The sequence below is a fragment of the Genypterus blacodes genome, unplaced genomic scaffold (genome assembly GCF_046128005.1).
Source record: "Genypterus blacodes isolate CSIRO-AG114 ecotype Tasmania unplaced genomic scaffold, CSIRO-AGI_Gbla_v1 ptg000045l_1, whole genome shotgun sequence".
Lineage (NCBI taxonomy): Eukaryota > Metazoa > Chordata > Actinopteri > Ophidiiformes > Ophidiidae > Genypterus > Genypterus blacodes.
The window spans coordinates 165,891-186,157 of record NW_027466858.1 but is presented as its reverse complement, the minus strand read 5'-3'; the positions used below and the strand labels follow the sequence as shown (position 1 = coordinate 186,157).

Here is a 20,267-nt window from a genome sequence, read left to right as displayed (position 1 = left end):
CGAAAATAAGTTGTAGAAAACATATCAGAATAACAATTTACAGTATATATGAACTGAGCGGAACCTTCGCCTGGATAGTGTTTCTCTCCGGAAGAAAACTGTGTTGCACCGCATTTCCCCGGCTGTGCTGCTGTAAGGTAGGTTTGGTTTGTTGTTGTTCTGTGTGGTGTGCAACATTTAAGTCAATAACGGGACTCTAATGAGATGAACCGACTTTAATTTCCTGTATGTAGTCACGTTAAGTTTATTATTGAATTTTATCGCGTTCCCTCTCCATGTCTCGAGAGGTTTAGATTTAGATTTATGCGTTTGTTAATCATTCTAAACAACCTGACAGCGGTTTCTGACTTCTCTCTCTCTCTCTTCTCTCAAGTCTCGGTGTTTTTTTTCATCACATTTTTGTCATTTTATTAATCTAGTTACGATTTAGTTTAATACATTTGTAGTCATGTTTTGTCCAGATTGCTTCACTTTAAAGTAGTCATCATTGAATTGCATGTTTACACTGATTAGTTGTAGAATTTTCACATTACTGTTGTTTTGTTATGAGTGAGTGTGTGTTTGTGTGTCTTTTTCAGAATAAACCGGGTTCAAGCTTGTGTAATTTGGCTCTTAGTGTGAGTTACCTTCAGCTGCCACAATGGATGAGGAACCAGAGCGAGCCAAGCGTTGGGAAGGAGGCTATGAGAGGACATGGTGAGCTGCTTACAAAGTGACAGAGATGTTTTCACTCATTTAGTTTCATGTTTCCTTCCGCTCAGTGATGTGGCTTTTATCTGCTCGCCAACAGGGAAGTCCTGAAGGAAGATGAATCTGGGTCACTCAAAGCCACAGTGGAGGAGATCATGTTCCAGTCCAAAAGGAAAAGGTGTGTGTGTGTGTGTGAACTAGTAGTTGCTCCAAACCAGAACCATATTACAGTTGTACAGATTCTGTTTCTTATGCAATACCTCCAATAAATTTGATGCTTTTTCGTGTGCATGTTGATTGTATAATAATTTTCTCTTTACGTTATCTTTATTATTATTACATGAAATCAAATTATTTTTAATTGTTAACCAAATTAAATCCTTGTTTCTCCAATGTTTTGCTCTCACAACCTGGCTGCTTCTCTTTCAGGGTATTAGAGAGCCATGGACAAGTGAGGCTAGGAATGGTGAGCTCTGCATCCTTTCACATGTCTACTTGGAATTCAAAACTCACATAGAAACTACTCACATAGGACATTTTGGATAAGTTTTAATAGCATCACATCTGCCAACTGAGATCCAGTCACAATGCATCCAGATAATAGGACAGATGTTCTCTGTTCTAGATGCGTCACCTCTACGTGGTGATCGACTGCTCCAGAACTATGGAAGACCAAGACTTGAGGCCAAACCGCCTCACCACCACTCTAAAGGTTTGGGTCTGATGTCTGATGTCTGACAGCGTCCTGTGTTCAGCTCTCTAGTCTGTGAACGCCCTGAACTCTCTTCTCCTTTCCTCCTCAGCTGATGGAGGCCTTTGTGGACGAATACTTTGACCAAAACCCTATCAGTCAGGTGTGTTCATATTCAGTAAATAGGAGTTACATGCATTATTTTTGTTACAGTAATCTTACATCAATTTAAGGTGATTTCAATGCATGCTGTATTGATTAACTTTCTTAACTTAACTTAACTTTTTAACCAGCTTGTAAATATACGATCATAGAGAACTGTGTTGTCTTAGAGTCAAATCTTACTCCTTTCAGACCAGAGCAAGCATCTGGGAGAGTGTGAAGGTGGAGGTGTGAGTGGGTCGACACAGGATTCTGGGCTCAGTAGCCAGAAAGTATTGAACCGATGTTATGCGGGTCACTGAAAGCCATTTTGTGTCTATTCAGTATCTTGTTTCACAGCTTCGTAACAGAAGTGCAGTGCTCCTTTTACATTAGACTCATGTTAAAGAGGGGATATTCTAATGGGATTAAGTTCCCCCTCCTCCCTTACTCTCTCACTGAGTGTAAACTCAGTCAGCGGGTTGTATTGTGTGTCCCTTCAGATGGGTGTGGTTGTACAGCCTGACTGAGTGCATTGTGTTTGTGTCTTCAGGTGGGAATTATCACCACAAAGAATAAAAGAGCTGAGAAGCTGACTGACCTGGCAGGTGAGCGCTGCAGGAAACAAGCCTACATAAGAGAGCTGAAGGGGAAATGATGCCTCTGTAGCGCCCCCTACTGACGGAAGCTGATTTGGGAAAAACTATTCTTATTTAGTGGAAATCTGCACTTGATTCATTGTTACAATTTCCAGGCAAATGCAGGGTTAATGATTGCTGATTATCTGCTGAAACATATCAATAATATTATAATACTAATATAAAAGTTGAGGATTCCTGTAAAAGAAAAGTGAACCAATTGAAGATTTATTTTGAATCAGTAAAAAACTGCTCATTGAACAAAATCCATTTAAAAGCAAACAATCATAATTTTGTCCAGCGTCTTTTCCACAGATAGTTTGACAGACGAAGCCAAACAGGAAATTCCAGTTGAAACAGGAAGACAAAATATGCAAAACCACACAAGAAAGGATTATAAAAGATCATCAAGATAAAAAAAAAAATACATATAGATCAATGAGACAAACACTAAAGAGAATAAAAGATCTACTGAGTCTAAAGCTGCACTTACAGTAAATCTAAAAGAATGCATATTGCACTCTCTCCCCTGTCTGTTGTCATCGGTTACCTTGAGGTGGGCAGTTTCTGTGATACGTCTCAAAGATGTTATGATGACGCATAAAAGCTCAAAGAAACCACTTTTTCTGAAACCCTTTGATAAAAATAGAAGCTTGGAAATCGGCCTCAAGTTGTTAAGAACAGATGGAAGAAAAGTGCCTTAAGTTAAGGAGCTATAAATAACAACTTAAGTTCTGGGTCACATAATTATATTAGAAAATTAACAAAATTTACCAAAATATGAACAAAAGCAAAGTAATGTAGTTAGATGAAGTGATCTTAATGTCCACATGTTGTGCTTCACCACTAGGAAACCCGAAGAAGCACACGGCTGCCCTGAAGAAAGCGGTGGACACGGTCTGTCTGGGAGAACCTTCCATCTACAACTCACTCAGTCTGGCCATACAGACGCTCAAGTAGGTCCTGCTGACGTGTGTGTGTGTGTGTGTGTGTGTGTGTGTGTGTGTGTGTGTGTGTGTGTGTGTGTGTGTGTGTGTGTGTGTGTGTGTGTGTGTGTGTGTGTGTGTGTGTGTGTGTGTGTGTGTGTGTGTGTGTGTGTGTGTGTGTGTGTGTGTGTGTGTGTGTGTGTGTGTGTGTGTGTGTGTATGTGTGTGTGAGACGGCTCTATGATCATCGAATGTCCCTCATCCTGTGGTGTTATTTGTATGAAGGCACATGCCCGGACACACCAGCCGAGAGGTCCTGATCGTCCTCAGCAGTCTCACCACGTGCGACCCGGCCAACATCTATGAACTGATCAAGGTGAACCTCACATCTTCACTGCACTTCAGCTACACTGCATACTTCAGCGAGCAACAGTCACTCTGAAGGTCGTCGCTGAACCTTTCTCAGCTGTTAGAGCTTCATTGACGCAGGGGTACACACACACACACACACACACTCATACACAAGCAGCAGTGCTCCTAACATGTCCTCAGCAGTGCATCCCAGTGTATCAGCATGAAACTCAATAGAGACAGACGTAGAACACACTCGCACACTCTCTGGCCTTCTCTGTCAGCCGGCTGCTCAGTAAGCAAATGAGTGTTTAGCAGACGTGTATGTTTTTGTTTGGAGTGTGTGCGCATGCAAACTGTGTGTTGTCTGTTGTGCAGTCCAATGTTAGGGTTACTCTGTGTCACTGCTGAAAAGACAGCAGCACGTGATGTCTTTTTGTTTGTTTGTTGTGATTTCACTCTTAAGACCCTGAAGACGCTGAAGATCCGTGTGTCTGTGATCGGCCTGTCAGCAGAGGTGCGGGTGTGCACCGTGCTCACCAGGGAGACGGGCGGGTCGTACCATGTCATCCTGGACGAGAGCCACTTCAAAGAGCTGCTGATGCTCCACGTTAAGCCTCCGCCAGCCAGCTCCACGTCAGAATGCTCTCTGATACGCATGGGTCAGCACACTTCCACCCTCCTCCCATATTATAAAACAAATTTCGAAGTGACGGGGTAATGTGACAAAAGAGAGCAGAGAAAGCAAGATAGCAGACCTTTGAGTTTCCTACAACCTTTAATTCAGCCACTGAGCCAAACTTTGCTCACATCTTGCGTCTGTAGCAGGACACATTATCTGTACATCCATTATGCATACTAGCTTCCTCAGGTTGTTGCTAACACCCTTTGGCACCTTGTTTAAATGAGAGCTCACAACATAGAGATTCATCTCTTAATAAGTTTTCAAGTTATACATTGAGCCCAGATAAACCTATTTTGGGGACATTTGGGCTACAGGCAGCACTCGTTTTGTTTAACTTCTCACACATTCATGAAGATAAAATCAACAATTTGAAAACGTTCCCGGTGCATTGATTGGACCCAGGACCTACTTATGGTTCAGATTGTAAGAGCAAGACTCAACTTTAAAGTTTAACATCCCAGTTTCCTGCTGGGAAAAGGGGATGTTAAACTTTGAAGCATTGTCTGTTGGCAATGAAGTGAATAATCCTTTCAATGAAGTGAATAATCCTTTGATCATGCAAAGTGACAAAGCAGAAGAATGGAAAAACAGATTGCATAGAGGAAACATAAACAATGAGCTCTAAAAGGTTCAATGATGTCAAATATGATAGAGAATGGTGAACGACTAAAACATCGACGGACATCACTATTGTTTATTAAAGTAGGTTTAGAGTCTGACCCCACATTTGACTTTGTTATTTCTGTGTTTTCTAATTAAACATGTGAGCAAAGTGATGTAGTCTCGTCTGCCAGGCTTCCCTAAGAAGTGTCCCATGTAGACTCAAGAGGAAGCGAGACATTACACAGATCATGTTTCCAGATACTGAGATAAGCTGTAATGCTTTTGATGACAAATTGAAATTGTTTCTGAATGGTTATGTGTGTGTCCTCAGGTTTCCCCCAGCACACCATCTCCTCTCTGAGCGACCAGGACGCTAAGCCTTCGTTCAGTATGTCGTAAGTAGCACAGACTTGGCCTGTAAACCTTGTGGAGGAGGCAGCGGGCAGTGGCTGTGTCCTAAAGTGTATCCTCTCTTCTTTATCTCTCTCTCTCTCTCTCTCTCTCTCTCTCTCTCTCTCTCTCTCTCTCTCTCTCTCTCTCTCTCTCTCTCTCTCTCTCTCTCTCTCTCTCTCTCTCTCTCTCTCTCTCTCTCTCTCTCTCTCTCTCTCTCTCTCTCTCTCTCTCTCTCTCTCTCTCTCTCTCTCTCTCTCTCTCTCTCTCTCTCTCTCTGTGTGTTCCAGTCATTTAGAAGGCAGCAGTGACTCCTCCGGTCTGTCTCTTAGTGGCTACTTCTGTCCGCAGTGCCAGGGCAAGTACACCGAGCTGCCCGTGGAGTGTAAAGTCTGCGGTAGGTCCCATTGTGTGCGTCAGCGTGAGGCGAGAAGCATCTTTGATCATCGTATTCCTGCTAATGTACTGTATGCTTTCTCCATGCTGTGTGAAGTCGTCGGCTGTCTGTGAGGGATGGATAGAGTTCTATTGAATTGAAATGAATTGTATTGTCCACAGATATGTACTTGTATAAACTTGAATGCTTTGCTTTGTTGCAGAATGTAGAGAATTGAACGTATTAAAGTGTATTGACTGGCCTGTGTCTTGTCTCCAAGGCTTGACGCTGGTTTCTGCCCCTCACCTGGCAAGATCCTTCCACCACCTCTTCCCCCTGCAAGCCTTTTTCGAAAAACCTTTGGAGAAGACGAACAGAAACAGGTGCACAAACGGACACACACACACACACACGCGCACACACACACACACACACACTGGCACTGTGGTGTCACGTCTCTAAACCAGGGATAATTGTATTCATTTGTTTCAGGTTCTGTGAAGGTTGTCAGGGAGAACTGAAAGACAAAAGTGTAAGTACATCAGCTGTCTGTCTGTCTCACTGTCCCCTCACTGTCTCTGTACAACGTGTTGGCATTGAACATCTGCACCTTCACACACTCTTATCTGCTCTGCCTCTTCTTTCGCCAGGTGTTCACCTGTCCGTCATGCGGCAATGCGTTCTGTATGGAGTGTGATCTCTTCATCCACGACTCGCTGCACTGCTGTCCCTCCTGTATTCACAGTCAGAGCGCCACTTAAAGGCGAAGTACTGATGTGACCTTTTATAAACTATCAGCTCAGATGGGATGGATGATGTGATGATGCACACTGGAGAAATGTAAAGGCTTCAAGATGAATGAATGTTGAGCCTCTATTGTGAAGCAGAACACAGCCACGTTCGGGTGCTGAGCTTCAGATCCATTCTACTCCTGGAGCTGCACCTCAGCTGCCACACACTGTTTTTCTAACTTTTTGTACGTGTCACCATGATCATGCTCATGTTTCTAGATTGCTGACACTACAGTCAAGCTTGTTTCATGACAATTACAGTAATTCAGACATTCCTTTGTAATGTTTCAATGCACGAGAACTCAAATTCTCAAAGTAATAAATGGACGAAGCTCCAGTGTGGGATTCCAATAGTTGGGTGAAGAAATACAAGTTTGTCAAGTAATGTCCACGGAATTATGGCAATTAGGTATTTGTAACTGCTCTGATGCATTGCCATGATCCTGTTCATTATTATACTCTCGATAGAACCAGGCCAACCTTGCAATCTCCTCTTGGTCCTTCAACTATAAAGAACTTGACCCTGGACATTCCCCAAAATAACCTCATTGAAATGTTTCCTTGGACCTAATTGTCACACTCATCACATACGTGGTAAGTGGAGTGAAGTGGAACAAAGCAGCTGATAGCTGATAGGGGCACTGTGCCTGTTGCTATGGCAGCTGCTTTATGGAGGGATGAAGCTTTATGTTATGACTGGTCACCAGATTCCAATATTTTCATGATTTAAGATTTAAGATTTATGATCACAGAGAAGGAAATTTTAAAATGTGCTGCATGTTGGGAAGGTGAAAATGTTAAACCTTTGTTTTGACATAGCACATATATGAAGAGAAAACACACTTGTGACTATGAACTCCATTATAACACTCAATACAAGACGGCAACGCAGCTGAGACACAAAACTAAATGCAGGAGTTTAACGCAGTACCACCCCAAACTAGCAAGGGGCAGTCGTCACTTTTTCACGCGGAAACAAGTCAATCGAAGAAAACTGTTTTGGTCCGGGCTGGCGGGAAACAACGCCTGACAGGAAGCAGGCAGCCACAGCGCCGTTAATCTGAAAGATATCTTCTGTGTTTACAAGCGAACATGTCTCGTGTACTAAACGGCATCGTGGCGGTTTGTCCTGATCTGGGCATCGGCATGAACGGAAATCTGCCCTGGCATCCGGCCAGACTTAGGTAAGGAGGTAGACTTAAGGAAAAAATAAAATAAAATAGAGAGATGTAATATAAAATGTCAGACATCAATAAAGTTAAAGAAAGGTTTTTCTTTGTTTTACAGTAATGAATTTAAGCACTTCAGGAAGATGACAGCCACTCCAGCTGTGGAAGGTTAGTGACTTATTCACCATGGTAACGTGACATAGCATGACTTCGTGTTTAACAAGGGTCAGTACAGAGTTCACAGTGATGGAAGCGGGCAAAGTACAACAAAAAAACAATACATTCAACCTAAAGCTGCGTGCAATCTGACAATAATATAATATAATATAAACATATAAAACAATATAATCTTTTGAATTTGAAATCAGTTTCGATACAAATATTGTTTTATACGTTTTCTATGACATTTGGCTCTAGATTGAAAAACAGTGTTTTTAACATTCAGGACATTAAGCAAGGAAGACAGTGTCGCAAAAGTAGTCCAGACTTGTTGTTGTTATCATAAATGACTGAATTTTCTGACCTTCCTGTCCTGCAGGGAAGCGTAACGTGGTCATCATGGGGAGAAAGACGTGGTTCTCCATCCCAGAGAAGAACCGACCGCTCAACAACAGAATCAACATCGTCCTCAGCAGGGAGCTCAAGTACGGATCAGTGATGGACCACTACATCTGTGATTTAGTGGTCCATTGTCTATATAACACAACTTGTAATGTATTTTCATGGATTTAGAGGATGTGTAATTGTGTGAACGTGTGGTTTCTTTGTATTCTCATCTCAGGACGCCTCCTGCAGGAGCTCACCACCTGGCTGCAGACTTCAGCTCAGCTCTCAGGCTGGTGGACACCGAGCTGGCGGACCAGGCTGACCAGGTCTGGGTCATAGGAGGCAGCTCCATATACAAGGTACCTAGTGTCCCCCACTGTCCACACAAGATTTGGAATGTTGTGTAACGGAATCATTTACCTGTTTACATTTACTCCACTTGTCCTCCCAAAAATTTTCAGAATGAGCTTAAAGTGCATTTTAGCATTTCTGGCTGACACACATTTCCTCTTTTCCTAATTGTTTTGATTGATCTGGGCTCCTTAGGAGCTGATGGAGAGACCGGGCACCAAAAGACTGTTTGTCACGCGCATCCTGAAGCAGTTTGAATGTGACACCTTCCTCCCTGACATCAACCCAGAAAAATACAGCCTCCTGCTGGAGTAAGATCACAGCACATCCTCACAACAGCTTTAGAACTCTACAAATCCAACAGTGATACTTCAGATTTTGCTGAGTGTGTTCCTGTAGATCTACATTATGAAATTCAAAAGTAAACTTGTGTCTTGTTTGTCTCCAAAGGTTTCCAGGAGTGTGTCTGGACGTCCAGGAGGAGTGTGGGATTCAGTACAAGTTTGAAGTGTATGAGAGCATCGATCCGATCAATACAACAACACAGAACAGGTCTCTGTGAAACGCTCACAGATGGTTGTTTAAATGCTTATATCCTTCAGTTGCATTAGAGATAGTAATACTCAATGGCATTTACAGCAAGTCATTCATTGTATTTGTGTTCGGCTTTAGCTTCCATACTGGCGATGTCATACCTGATCAAACTTTGAAATAAACCTCATTCAGTAATACTAAGACAGCAGAAAGAGCCAAAGATTGTATTTCTTACTTCTGATGCATGCACCTGCTATAATTGGCCCAAATTTCACAGATGTTTGAACGCCACCCTCTGGCCGCTCACTGATGATGCACACATGTTTTGATAGTGTTTGGCACGTACCATTGTTGACAAGAGGAGGAATAGAAGCACAAATGGAAGAGCTAATCAAGAATTTAAAAAAAAATTGCTATATTCATGATAGCTAGATTTTCGTGGAGAGGGAATCTCTTTGGTTTCTTCCTCTTCTGTATACATGAAGGTTTTTAGAAGTTCAAGTACCCCATAGAATACAAGTATCCCGTATAGGAAACACTATTTTATGCCACTTAAGATTTCCAATATGGACGAGAAGTATAGAAGTAGAGAGAGTATAGAAACTGATGCTGCAATACAGACGTGCATCTCTGCTGTTCATGTTTACTTACCCCGGGCTCATTTCAGCCCATTAGAGCCCTCGGCTCCGTTTGATGAAGCACTCCACAGATGAACTTGTTGCTGTGGAGATTTAAAGGAGCAGACATTCACTCTTTCCCTCTCTGCTGTGACTGTGGTAAACAAACAGACGCTTTCCAGTGGCTATAATATACTTTTCTCTCATGCTAAACATTACAGATCATTTATTTCACACTGCAGACAATATGCTCCCTCCAGGGCAGGCAAGACTTGCACGCTGGAAACCACATTGACTTGGACACATTGCTGGATGTACTGAAAGCTGCAGTGACTTAAGTGTTATTATTGATTAGTAAGTAAGTTTATTTATATAGCACCTTTCAAGCACAGAGGTCAAATAAGCACAAAATGAAATTACAAAATAAACCAAACTAACATTAAACACTAAGACAACAAACAGGAGTAAAATACAGATAGATATATTATAAAACAACAAAGTTCTACCCAAGAGTTTCTCTCGAGCAGTAAATTCAACTAAGAAAGATGAAAAGTAACATGTTTAAAAGAAAGTTGGGCTTCAGTGAAAATCTAATGATGTTAGTATATAGATCTAATTATAAATGAAACACAAATACATTCATATGGGAAATTAGTGTCCGTAGTTTTTGTCTGAGCATGATGATGGTGTATGAAGCTTCATCAATCTCCCCCTTGTCAGTTCCGGTGACGATGGCAGTTGTACTGTCGTGAAGAGTGGGAGCAGCTGAAGGTGAAAGGAAATGATTCCTACCTGCGCACATCGTCTCTCAAAGCATATTGTTCTGGACGAGGTGCGATTGGCTGCATGCTCCCTGCTGCTCCTCTGCCATTGGCTGGCCTTTCACTTTCATCTGATATTTCTCCACTTTTCAATCCCTCCCTTCACCAGTCAGCCAGCCAGCCAGCCAGTCAGTCAGTCAGTCAGTCATTTCTCTGCACAGATGACTGCTTTCTCCTGCTCTGGGACATCAGACCACATCAGCTTCCACATTGTACAATGACATAATCAGGTATGTGGTTTATTACTTCACACTGCACACTACTGAACATTCTGGCTACTTTCACAGGGTAGAAGTGCTCATAGGATGTAGAGCAAAGGTTCTATCTGTATGTGACAACCTGACAAGAATCTATATAGCATCAAAAGGACCACAGGATATCAGTTTTTACTATTTAACTGTGAAGCAAAAATATATATTAGGACAGAAACTTGTACACAGTCTATAAGAACATATGTTAAAAGGATTTAGTATTTTTATTGTTCAGTATCATACATGTGTCTATAAACTCCTGACGGTGGACTTTATGTGGTGAAATCAATGCTGTGCTGGTGTCATCAGTCGATGAAGAGTGTGTGAATAGAGCATATTGCAGTGCTGCCTGTGAATAGGATGGAACACAGCTTCACTGTGTTTGGCCTTGTAGACTCGTGGGAGGCTGTGTTACACAGACCAATGCAATCCAATGCATCAGCCGTCTCATCTTTGTAAAGCTTGTGCTTTGCACATTTTGTTGACACCATCAGTGAGCTGTTGATTCAGCTCTTCACCGTCACATTATATATAATACACTATGGTGCACCTATAGGTTTACTTTGCCTTCACTCAGGGTCACAGGAGTCAACATTACTGACTGAGATTCACAATATGATGAAGAAAAGAGATGAAATTAAATTAATTAATGGTTGTTTATTTACAGTTACTTAAATGTCTTAATACTTTATCAATGATTTCACACAAAATACACCAGTGATGACATTGTTGCAATTCTATTCTCACTCAATCTTGCCTAGCAGCCAAACTGAACCCATTCACTCCCAAGGTCTGATAGACCACACTAAAGTACAATAAGAACAATGATATTATACTTCAATAATAGATCATTCTAACAATGCTACTACTAATAAGAATAAGAATAATACATAAATGGAACAACCACAGATGATTCACAATTAGCAGAAACTCTACTTAAGGGTTTTCAACTCCATTAGCATATAAACAAAAGGCTTTTCTTAAACACATCTGAATCTATTGAGTATGCACTCATAAGTTGCTCTCCTGTAAATCCTGTCCTTGCTGAGTGATAAATTGTTGCGGAATGACATTTTTCTTTCATTAGTTATTCCGTCAGTGCTCAGTGAAGGCTTGACCTCTCAAAGCTGCAGTGATGGAGGTTTGAATGTCATCCCTGCAGAGAAGGCTGCTAACAAGCTCAAACCTGCTGCTCTTCACACACACAGGTCCTCCCAAACTCAATCTTACCGGGTTGACTGATGATGCTTGAGGAAGAGGCCCTGTACCACAGTGTGAGATCAGATCACAACTGTCCTTTTAAATCAAATCGGCTCATCTATCAGATTTATTAGTCATTGACACGTGAGGTGAACAGCTTACCGAAAAATGGAAAATCGAATTGAGGACATACCATAGTTATGCGTCTTTCGATGCTAAATGCTAAAAGAGGTAAGCTGGTAATTAAGTTTGATTTGGAGGTCACTGACAAAATCTTTAAGGAGCCATGCCAGCTGCAGCCCATCAGATAGACTGCTGTTTAACCGTTTCTCTTCATACATCGTCTTGCAGGCGTTAAGGACAGCAGGGCCTTGGACACTGACATTCCTTTGGAGACCGTTTGCAAACATTCCGATAATGGGTAAGTCAACCGAGGTGCAAACAGATGGCAAATCCCTGCTGAAGGCCGTCTATCTGAGCCGCCTGCGCCTCACCCGGCTGCTTCTGGAGGGAGGGGCCTACATTAACGAGAGTAATGACCAAGGGGAGACACCGCTAATGGTAGCCTGCAAGAGCCATCACACAGACGTACAGAGTGTACCCAAGCACAAGATAGTTCGGTACGTCTGAATAATATCAGTGACAAACATACACAGTATTGTCATTGATGAACAGTTTTGCTTCAGGATTTCCTGGTTATAATCTATGGAATTTACACTCCCACTAGGTATCTCCTGGAAAATGGTGCTGATCCAAATATCCAAGACAAGACAGGGAAGACAGCTTTGATGCATGCATGCCTTGAGCAGGCTGGACCTGAAATTCTGTCACTCCTGCTGAGCAGTGGTGCTGATCCAACTCTGGAGGATCAGGCAGGTTTATCAGCACTGGTTTACGCAGTCAGTTCAGGTAACAAGGAGGTCCTGAGTGTCCTCCTGGATGCCTGTAAGGCAAAGGGTAAGGAGGTTATCATCATCACCACAAACAAACTACTATCTGGCCATCAATTGACCAAGCAGTACCTCAATGTGCCCCCACCATCCGATGTTGACAAATGTCTGCCTCCATGTGAGACCCACCTACAAAGTCCACCACAGGGACCTTCAGGCAGTGCTTCTCCCCCATCTGGTAGCCCCCTTTTTGGCCATAGGGATCCTGAGACTTCAGGCTCGGGAGCTGGTCTAACCACATCTCGACCAGCTTCTGCAATTCAACATCTCAGTGCGTTCCGAATTCCTTTTATGGATAAACTCCTTCAACAGAGTAGGTCTTCCTCTCTGACAGAGGTGGTGGACATCACACCAGAGTCGGAATTGTGCTTCAGAGTTAGCGGTCTTGCCTCCCTTGGAAGACCTCCACCTGTCTCAAGTGACCCCAGCATTGATGTGAAAGATGCAACTGAGCTTCTGACTGCACAGGAGAACATGTCAGGTATAAACAGCTTTGCTAGACGTGGTAGGAGAAGCCTTGGGAGAAAGATGTCATATGACAGTGCTACAAGTTCAGCACATTCTTCTTCACACCCAAACTGGTATCAAAATGGAAGTCTCCCATTTCCCCATGAATCCACCGCTGTAGTGGAGGATTCTTCTGACTTTCTCCCGCAAATGAATGTTTCCAGTCTGCAGAACATAGTTGCATGGCGAAATATTGGTCTGGACCACTACAGCTCCGACTCCCAGCTGCCACAGTTTGGCAGCTCCTACCCTAGCTCCAGTGCTGGAGTTGAAGCTAAAGCTGAAGGAGAAGAAAGGTCCAAACTTTCCAACAGCAAGTCCTCCACTCTGTGTGGCTCCAGAGAATCCCTGGAGAGCTTCAAGCATAGACGGAACGCTGCTGTGCTGGACCGCAGAGGATCGGGGGCTCTTCTTTTGGATCACATCTCCCACACTCGACCAGGATACCTGCCTCCACTGAATCCACACGCCCCTATACCAGACATTGGTGTCAGTCCTGCTTCTTCCTACCTCCTAAATGGAAGAAGCAAGACTCTAAATGGAGTTCTTACAGGGTCAAAGCCTTCTCTACCCAGTGCTACTCATTTTCTAAGGGATATTAAAGACAAGAAAATGCTGTGGAGACGCCACTCAATGCAAAGTGAGCAGATAAATCAACTGGCCATGTTCGAGGAAACATTTGGTCAGTAGAAGGGAGAGGTACTGCAAGAACATCCCTGTGCTACTGCCAGTATCTTGCATTGTACCTGTAACTTCATTTCTAGACAGCCTATAATACAGCATGACTATTTGCTCTTTAAGGTGTTGTCAAGGTGAGCCTTTGCGTTTACAGGTCCCCAATACCACGATGAAGACAAACAATGTGAGGAAGCTGTATACATGCATGTCTGAGTATACAGTACAGACATATTGCATAATCGCAGTGTGAAGAGACTCCTCCCATTGAGGAGATGCATGTGAAGGAGGCAGACTCCACATTAGACCTTTACAAGCTTATTATCGGTCCATCACTGTTGTTTGGTGTAAGCATACTGCAGCTATTGTCGATCAGTGTGTATACGAGGTTTGACCCCAAAAAAAGAGACTGATTTATTGCCTTAATCACAGTCTTATTGAAGTTTTAAAGTGCATGTAGACGTGCTGCTGTACACTATATTGACATGGTGCGTTGTAATCATTTTCTTTACATGGCACTTTCTTCTTTGTTGTTGAATATTTTTATTGGAAAAAAGCATTTGACATGACAGAGAGCATGGAGTTATGAGACATTTTGGAGAGAAAAGAAATAGGAAAAGGAAAATATGAATGATTCCTACCAACCAAATGATTCACATGTGGACTAGATGCAGAAGGAGAGAAGAGACCGTGACAGGTGGTGAATAATAACCTTATATCTGATGAATAATTGTGTTCTGTACCAGAGTGATGCAAGTGAAGCCAGGTTGTCACAGTTTAGTCACCTGTTCTGTTCTATGGCACTTTCTGAAGCTACAGTTACATGGACGTTCGACTGGCACGCGTGTGTCTTTGTGTTCTCTGTAAATATTGAAAAAAGTTGTTCTTAAAGCCGATGTTTAGCTTTATTTAACTGGTTAAGCAAGCATACAAGAAAAAAATGGTTGTGTTGTATTTGTGTTGGTTTTTAAACACTTGTGCACTTGTGTAAAAATGATCTAGTAGGAGAGAATTTCAAAGTTGCAGGGCAAAACAGCTGAAAGCTCTGGAGCCCATGGAGGAAACGAGTCGGATAGCAGAAGAGGATCAGAGTACGAGAGGGTGTGTAGATACAAACACAATAATCCTTACAAAGCAACAAATGTATAATACCCTATGTATGTATGTTTAAAATCATACATATGAAAACCCTGAGCAACTTTATCTAAAAGATGTCTTATTGCACAATACAAAATAGTTTCCATGACTACTGGAATGACATTTTCAGAGCTTTTTCTTTGCTTTTTATAGCACTGGAGGAAAAATTGTACATCCTTGACTATTGAATGCATTCTAAATACACTGCAATGTTGCATAGAATCATGGCCAAAGGCTTCACTGCTAAATTCAACATCATTCTTGCTTCATCTGTATCATACTGTCACCTTCAATAAACAAGGTCCCAGTAATTCAATAACTTCATATGTTTAAAAATGTATGTTGACTGTGTGGTAAGCATTGACTTACCAGGTCCATAGACCATTATGTAAACACACAGTGGAAGGGGGGGAAGAGGGAGTTGTTGTTCTTAGTGATTTAGTGATGAATGATTGACTTTAATGATGGTCTTCCAACGTCGCAGCGATCTGTTCCCTTTGACTCTCTGGTAGATCATAATAGATCCTGCTGATGTCAAATTCTTTTCTGCACTGCAGGAGGTCCTCTACTCGAAAGGTGTCGTTCTGGCCAGTCCACACTGTAAGAGTGTACCTATAGAACACACACACACACACACACACACACACACACACACACACACACACACACACACACACACACACACACACACACACACACACACACACACACACACACACACACACACACGATTGCAGTGATATTCCAAGAGACGTTTTTCTTTGATAAGTATTCATAGAACTTTACATTTCTAACTTTGAAACTTCAAATTAGTTGCTGTTCTACCTGTCTGACTGTTGCAGCAGCCATTTGAGTTGAGGTAGGGACTGAGGCAGGAGCGCTGCTCTCACTGGGAACGTGACCGACTGGCTGAGGTTCCTACATATCTGCTCCATCTCATGCACCATGTCCCAACTGTAACCTGTGGAAGAGAGACGACATCGGTTGGAACATTGTTCTGTCCATCAGTTTAGAGAGAGCCTTGGAAAGAAAATATATACACAATGATTTATATACAGTCCTATATAAAAACCTATGCATGTAACTGGTACTGATGTGTAATCTATCTATCTATCTAATCACCTGGGTTATCTGCCCCGGCCGTCCACCATGTAGTCCAGCCAAGAGAGAGCACAGCATGACGGGAAGCATTCTGGAGAGCAGCCAAGAAAGCCTGAGTGTCCAGAGGAGCGTTCTTTCCCCCAGGACCAGGGAGGACATCTGCATTGATCCAAACGGGGCAGCTGCACTCATCCAGCACCGCCTTCAGCAACACCAGAGAGGGCGCCACTGCGTCAAGGCTACAGGGAGACAAGCAGCAGCAGGAGGAGGAGGAGGAGGAGGAGGGGCTCACATCACTGACCCAGGTAAAAGAAGGAGGTTACAGATGATGAAGATGAAGATGTTCTCACCTTTTGAAGTCTAGTTTGATACCCTTGCTGTGACCCCTGACTCCTTCAAGCCACTGCTGCAGGGTAATGTCACTGTCTGTGGCGGGCGGGTGTGCCATGATCGGCTCCGTGGGGTCGTGACCTCTCAATATGATGTCAGCCTCAAGCATATGAGTGGGTCCTGAGTGGTGTAAGAGTGTTGTGTATTGTTATAAATGAACATTACATTACATTATATTACGATCATTTAGCAGACGCTTTTATCCAAAGCGACTTACATTACATTACCACCCTTCGCAGAGGGGGGAGCAATTGAGGCTTCGGTGCCTTGCTCAGGGGCACCTTCGGCATGGACTCGAACCGGAGCGGAAGCTCTACCCACTGAGCTACTGCCTCCCATTTGCATTACAAAACAATGATGAAAAATGAGAACGTGGGTTGTCACCACCAGTGAGCCAGGGGTGCATTCATGGTCCAACAGATACTTTGGTACTTGATTGGTGTGTGTGTGTGTGTGTGTGTGTGTGTGTGTGTGTGTGTGTGTGTGTGTGTGTGTGTACCTGTGAGAGCATCCACCAGTTTTCTCCTGCTGTTCACAGCGTGGGCCCACCTGATAAGAGCCGCGTCCCTCCGCTCCAGCAGGAAAAACTGCAGCGTGTGCTTACACATCTTCTCTGCGAACAGAACACACACCCAAACAAACACAGCTGCCCAGCTTTACGCACTGTATATAGACGATCAGATACGGGTCGCTATACTGTCTTACCTTTTACAATCAAAACAACGTAAACCAGAATAGCTCCTAAGAAAATAAAGGCACTCCTGCGCCTGTTACAGAGGCTCCTGCTCATAGTTTACAGACGTCAGTAAACACGATGGCGCTAACTCCATTCACAAGCCAATCAAAGTGCGTTCGTCTTCCTTCTTCTTGTCGTCTTCCTGTTGTCAAACAACTTTACAGTGCTCTACCGCCACCTCCTGGACGGACATGTGAACTGGCGAATATAGCTCTATCAAAAACGATTAAAAACAACAGTCTCTTCCTGATCTCTATATCCACAACTCCCACAAAAATATTGTGTGAGAATATCGTTTGCGACTTAACAGAGATTCAACATTTTAGAAAGAAAACAGCACCACGACAAATATGGATGCATTTCAAGTCAGCAGGTTGAAAAGGAAATCCCATATTTCCTTTTTTAATTTTATAAAATCGATGATTGCTCACTAACAATTTCAACAAGTGCAGTACACGAAACTATTTTAATAGTTTAACGGGGCAAACCTGAGCAAACAAACGTTGAATCACAACAGTGTGGATGCAACTTTACGTCGGTTTGCTTCAGCCAGATCTCTCGCGCTTTGCATCGCGGGTGTCCAATGACGGCCGCTTCTTCTTTGTCAGGATGCAAAAGAGTTTAAATTTGGATAAAAATGCGGTTTGTTGTTCATACCGACACGGTCTTAGAGTTGCTGAAAAGTAGTTCCGTCTGCCATTTTTATGCATTAGTAATTATAAATAATGATAAATTAAATAGATAAAAAGGCCTTTTTTCTTCAATTAAAATATACTACGGATAAAAAAAAACTGATATTAGGTTAGTGCAGTCGTGCTGAGGTTAATTCGTCTCAGGGAAAAGTGAATGTCAATATTGGCTTGTTGTATTTGTGTAGAAAAGTGTGTGTGTGTGTGTGTGTGTGTGTGTGTAGGAAGGAAAATAATAAAAGAAATAATTATTGTTTGTGTACTGCAATTAATATCCCATGTCGATGTCCCATGGTCCAGGTCAGGGTCTTGATCAAATTGTGGAGAAGTTTTTAGTATTCACTACGTCTCTGTGGCGCAATCTGGTTAGCGCGTTCGGCTGTTAACCGAAAGATTGGTGGTTCGAGCCCACCCAGGGACGGATCCATCTAATTCTAACATTTTCACTCCTGATGAATAAAGTGGTCTCAGCTAATCTTATAGAACCCTTTATTTATCATCTATTATTATATATACAAAGAGTTCATATCAGCATATATGTGATGTAGATTTTATCTTGTTTATACAGGTGAACACAGGGTGGCAGCAGTGGATAACAATTTTTTCAACAGACTGGACTCTACTCTGAGGATTTAATACTACCTACCTACCTACCTACCTACCTACCTATCTATCTATCTATCTATCTATCTATCTATCTATCTATCTATCTATCTATCTATCTATCTATCTATCTATCTATCTATCTATCTATCTATCTATCTATGTCTAAATTTAAACTTTGATCTTAACTTCCCCTCAACATTTCTTTTTTGTTTGTTTGTTTCCATGATGTAAATTTTACCCAAATAAACAAACCCTAATTAACTTAGCGGTTGAAGCCACCACCCTCTTCAAATTGCCAGAGCCAGGAAAGACTGACCCACAGTCATTTGGCAGTGAAAAGGTTAGTGGTTGTGGCTTCCACTGACCTTGAAAACCTCCGTAGGCGAGTCACAGGCATGACATTTGATTCACTCTCCATTCCATTCCATCTTTTTAATGAATGGGGAAACAATTGAGCAATATTACTGATGCAAATAAAATGTAAAATTCCTCCTTGTTTTCTTTGATAAATCCCATTCTTACTTTATTTAATTTCCCAATAAAGAGGGAACATGGATAACTGAAGCTGGTTTTTAAAGAGGTAAGAGATATTTTATAAAATGACTATCACTTTGTTTATGCCTACATTATAATATATATGTAATAAGTTTTATTTTATTTTCAGGTATTTTGGTAGCAAGTAAGACAAAGGAATCAATTTTGGGAAATGTCTGAAGACTTTGCAACACTTGATGGTAAGTATTACAAAACAACAAGCCTTATAAAAACACTTAAATAATGCATTGATAGGTTGTTCCTATTATCTGATACTATTTCAACTATTGTAGTATTTAATATTGTTTTGTAGTTGTTTAAATTTTTATTTTGCACACAGTCCATATACAGCATGGACAAACATGCTGTCATTATCCAAAGGTGTGTACAAATATTTGCTGAGGTGTAGCACAGTGATTAATATTAATTATAAATAATAATTAATAAGTGTTTTCCTGTACTGGTTCTGGCTCCTCTTCATCTCTTTCTTCTGCTCCTTTCCTTCACCATCTGGTTTATTTATTCTGTTTGTTTATCCTGTATTTGGTTTATTCTTTTGCCTTTGTCTTATTTTGCTATTCTCCTTTACATCTTATCATTATACAAAGCCATTGCATTTATAATATCAAAACTATTATCCCTGTCAATTGACATTTTTAACTTATTGATGATTTTATTATAGCTATTGTCATTCAACTCAGAGGTGTCCAGTTTACATTACATTACATTACGAGCATTTGGCAGACGCTTTTATCCAAAGCGACTTACATTACATTACCACCCTACGCAGAGGGGGGAGCAATTGAGGATTCGGTGCCTTGCTCAGGGGCACCTCGGCAGGGGCTCGAACCGGCAACCCTGCGGTTCCCAAGCGGAAGCACTACCCACTGAGCCACTGCCTCCCAGTTTAGTTCTGTTTGCTGTGTAGTTTCAGGAAAGGATTTCTAGATTTCCTTTAATGGCACAAGTCCACCGACGATATTCATTTCTCTCTTCAAATGTCTCTTTTGAAAGAAAAACAACAAGATTTATGAGCAGGTGCATCATGCTCTCCTTACGCCAATGTCTTCATGAACCCTAACCTGCTCCACGGGCACTGGCTGCAGGCTGCCTGCGGTGCCCCCCCCGGTGTGTGTGTGTGTGTGTTTGTGTGGGAGGGGAGCTCAAAACT

General features: G+C 42.2%; 5 protein-coding genes and 1 non-coding gene across 8 annotated transcripts in view; 4 read left to right on the top strand and 2 right to left on the bottom strand.

Moving 5' to 3' along the window:
• dmrt2a (doublesex and mab-3 related transcription factor 2a) overlaps window positions 1–20,267 on the bottom strand; it is a 79,898-nt gene that overhangs the window by 19,039 nt on the left and 40,592 nt on the right. The window lies entirely within an intron of this gene.
• Window positions 99–6,633, top strand: gtf2h2 (general transcription factor IIH, polypeptide 2). Of its 2 annotated transcripts, none has more exons than XM_076149529.1 (15): window positions 99–137; window positions 579–696; window positions 791–868; window positions 1,120–1,156; window positions 1,316–1,402; window positions 1,494–1,544; window positions 2,076–2,130; window positions 3,011–3,116; window positions 3,372–3,462; window positions 3,904–4,099; window positions 5,057–5,120; window positions 5,406–5,512; window positions 5,772–5,874; window positions 5,984–6,023; window positions 6,142–6,633. In XM_076149529.1, the coding sequence occupies exons 2-15, from the start codon at window positions 641–643 to the stop codon at window positions 6,250–6,252; spliced, it is 1,182 nt and encodes a 393-aa protein (XP_076005644.1). In that variant the 5' UTR covers window positions 99–137; window positions 579–640; the 3' UTR covers window positions 6,253–6,633. The 2 variants fall into 2 exon arrangements, with proteins under 2 accessions (XP_076005644.1, XP_076005645.1); XM_076149530.1 differs by lacking the exon at window positions 99–137 and adding an exon at window positions 152–225.
• Window positions 7,277–9,084, top strand: dhfr (dihydrofolate reductase). The gene is made up of 6 exons (XM_076149531.1): window positions 7,277–7,466; window positions 7,570–7,619; window positions 7,990–8,095; window positions 8,233–8,356; window positions 8,544–8,659; window positions 8,799–9,084. Exons 1-6 carry the CDS (start codon window positions 7,375–7,377, stop codon window positions 8,908–8,910), a joined length of 600 nt encoding a protein of 199 aa, XP_076005646.1. The 5' UTR covers window positions 7,277–7,374; the 3' UTR covers window positions 8,911–9,084.
• ankrd34bb (ankyrin repeat domain 34Bb) lies at window positions 12,055–14,237 on the top strand. Its single transcript, XM_076149318.1, has 2 exons — window positions 12,055–12,391; window positions 12,499–14,237. Exons 1-2 carry the CDS (start codon window positions 12,189–12,191, stop codon window positions 13,916–13,918), a joined length of 1,623 nt encoding a protein of 540 aa, XP_076005433.1. The 5' UTR covers window positions 12,055–12,188; the 3' UTR covers window positions 13,919–14,237.
• fam151b (family with sequence similarity 151 member B) lies at window positions 14,469–17,395 on the bottom strand. 2 transcript variants are annotated; one of them, XM_076149315.1, is made up of 6 exons: window positions 17,237–17,395; window positions 17,031–17,144; window positions 16,492–16,651; window positions 16,163–16,380; window positions 15,866–16,001; window positions 14,469–15,652 (listed from the first exon to the last, which is right to left on the bottom strand). In XM_076149315.1, exons 1-6 carry the CDS (start codon window positions 17,319–17,321, stop codon window positions 15,499–15,501), a joined length of 867 nt encoding a protein of 288 aa, XP_076005430.1. In that variant the 5' UTR covers window positions 17,322–17,395; the 3' UTR covers window positions 14,469–15,498. The 2 variants fall into 2 exon arrangements, with proteins under 2 accessions (XP_076005430.1, XP_076005432.1); XM_076149317.1 differs by having other exon boundaries at window positions 14,470–15,652; window positions 17,031–17,139; window positions 17,237–17,363.
• On the top strand, window positions 18,303–18,377 carry trnan-guu (transfer RNA asparagine (anticodon GUU)). Its single transcript has one exon. It is a non-coding gene; the product is annotated as a tRNA-Asn (tRNA).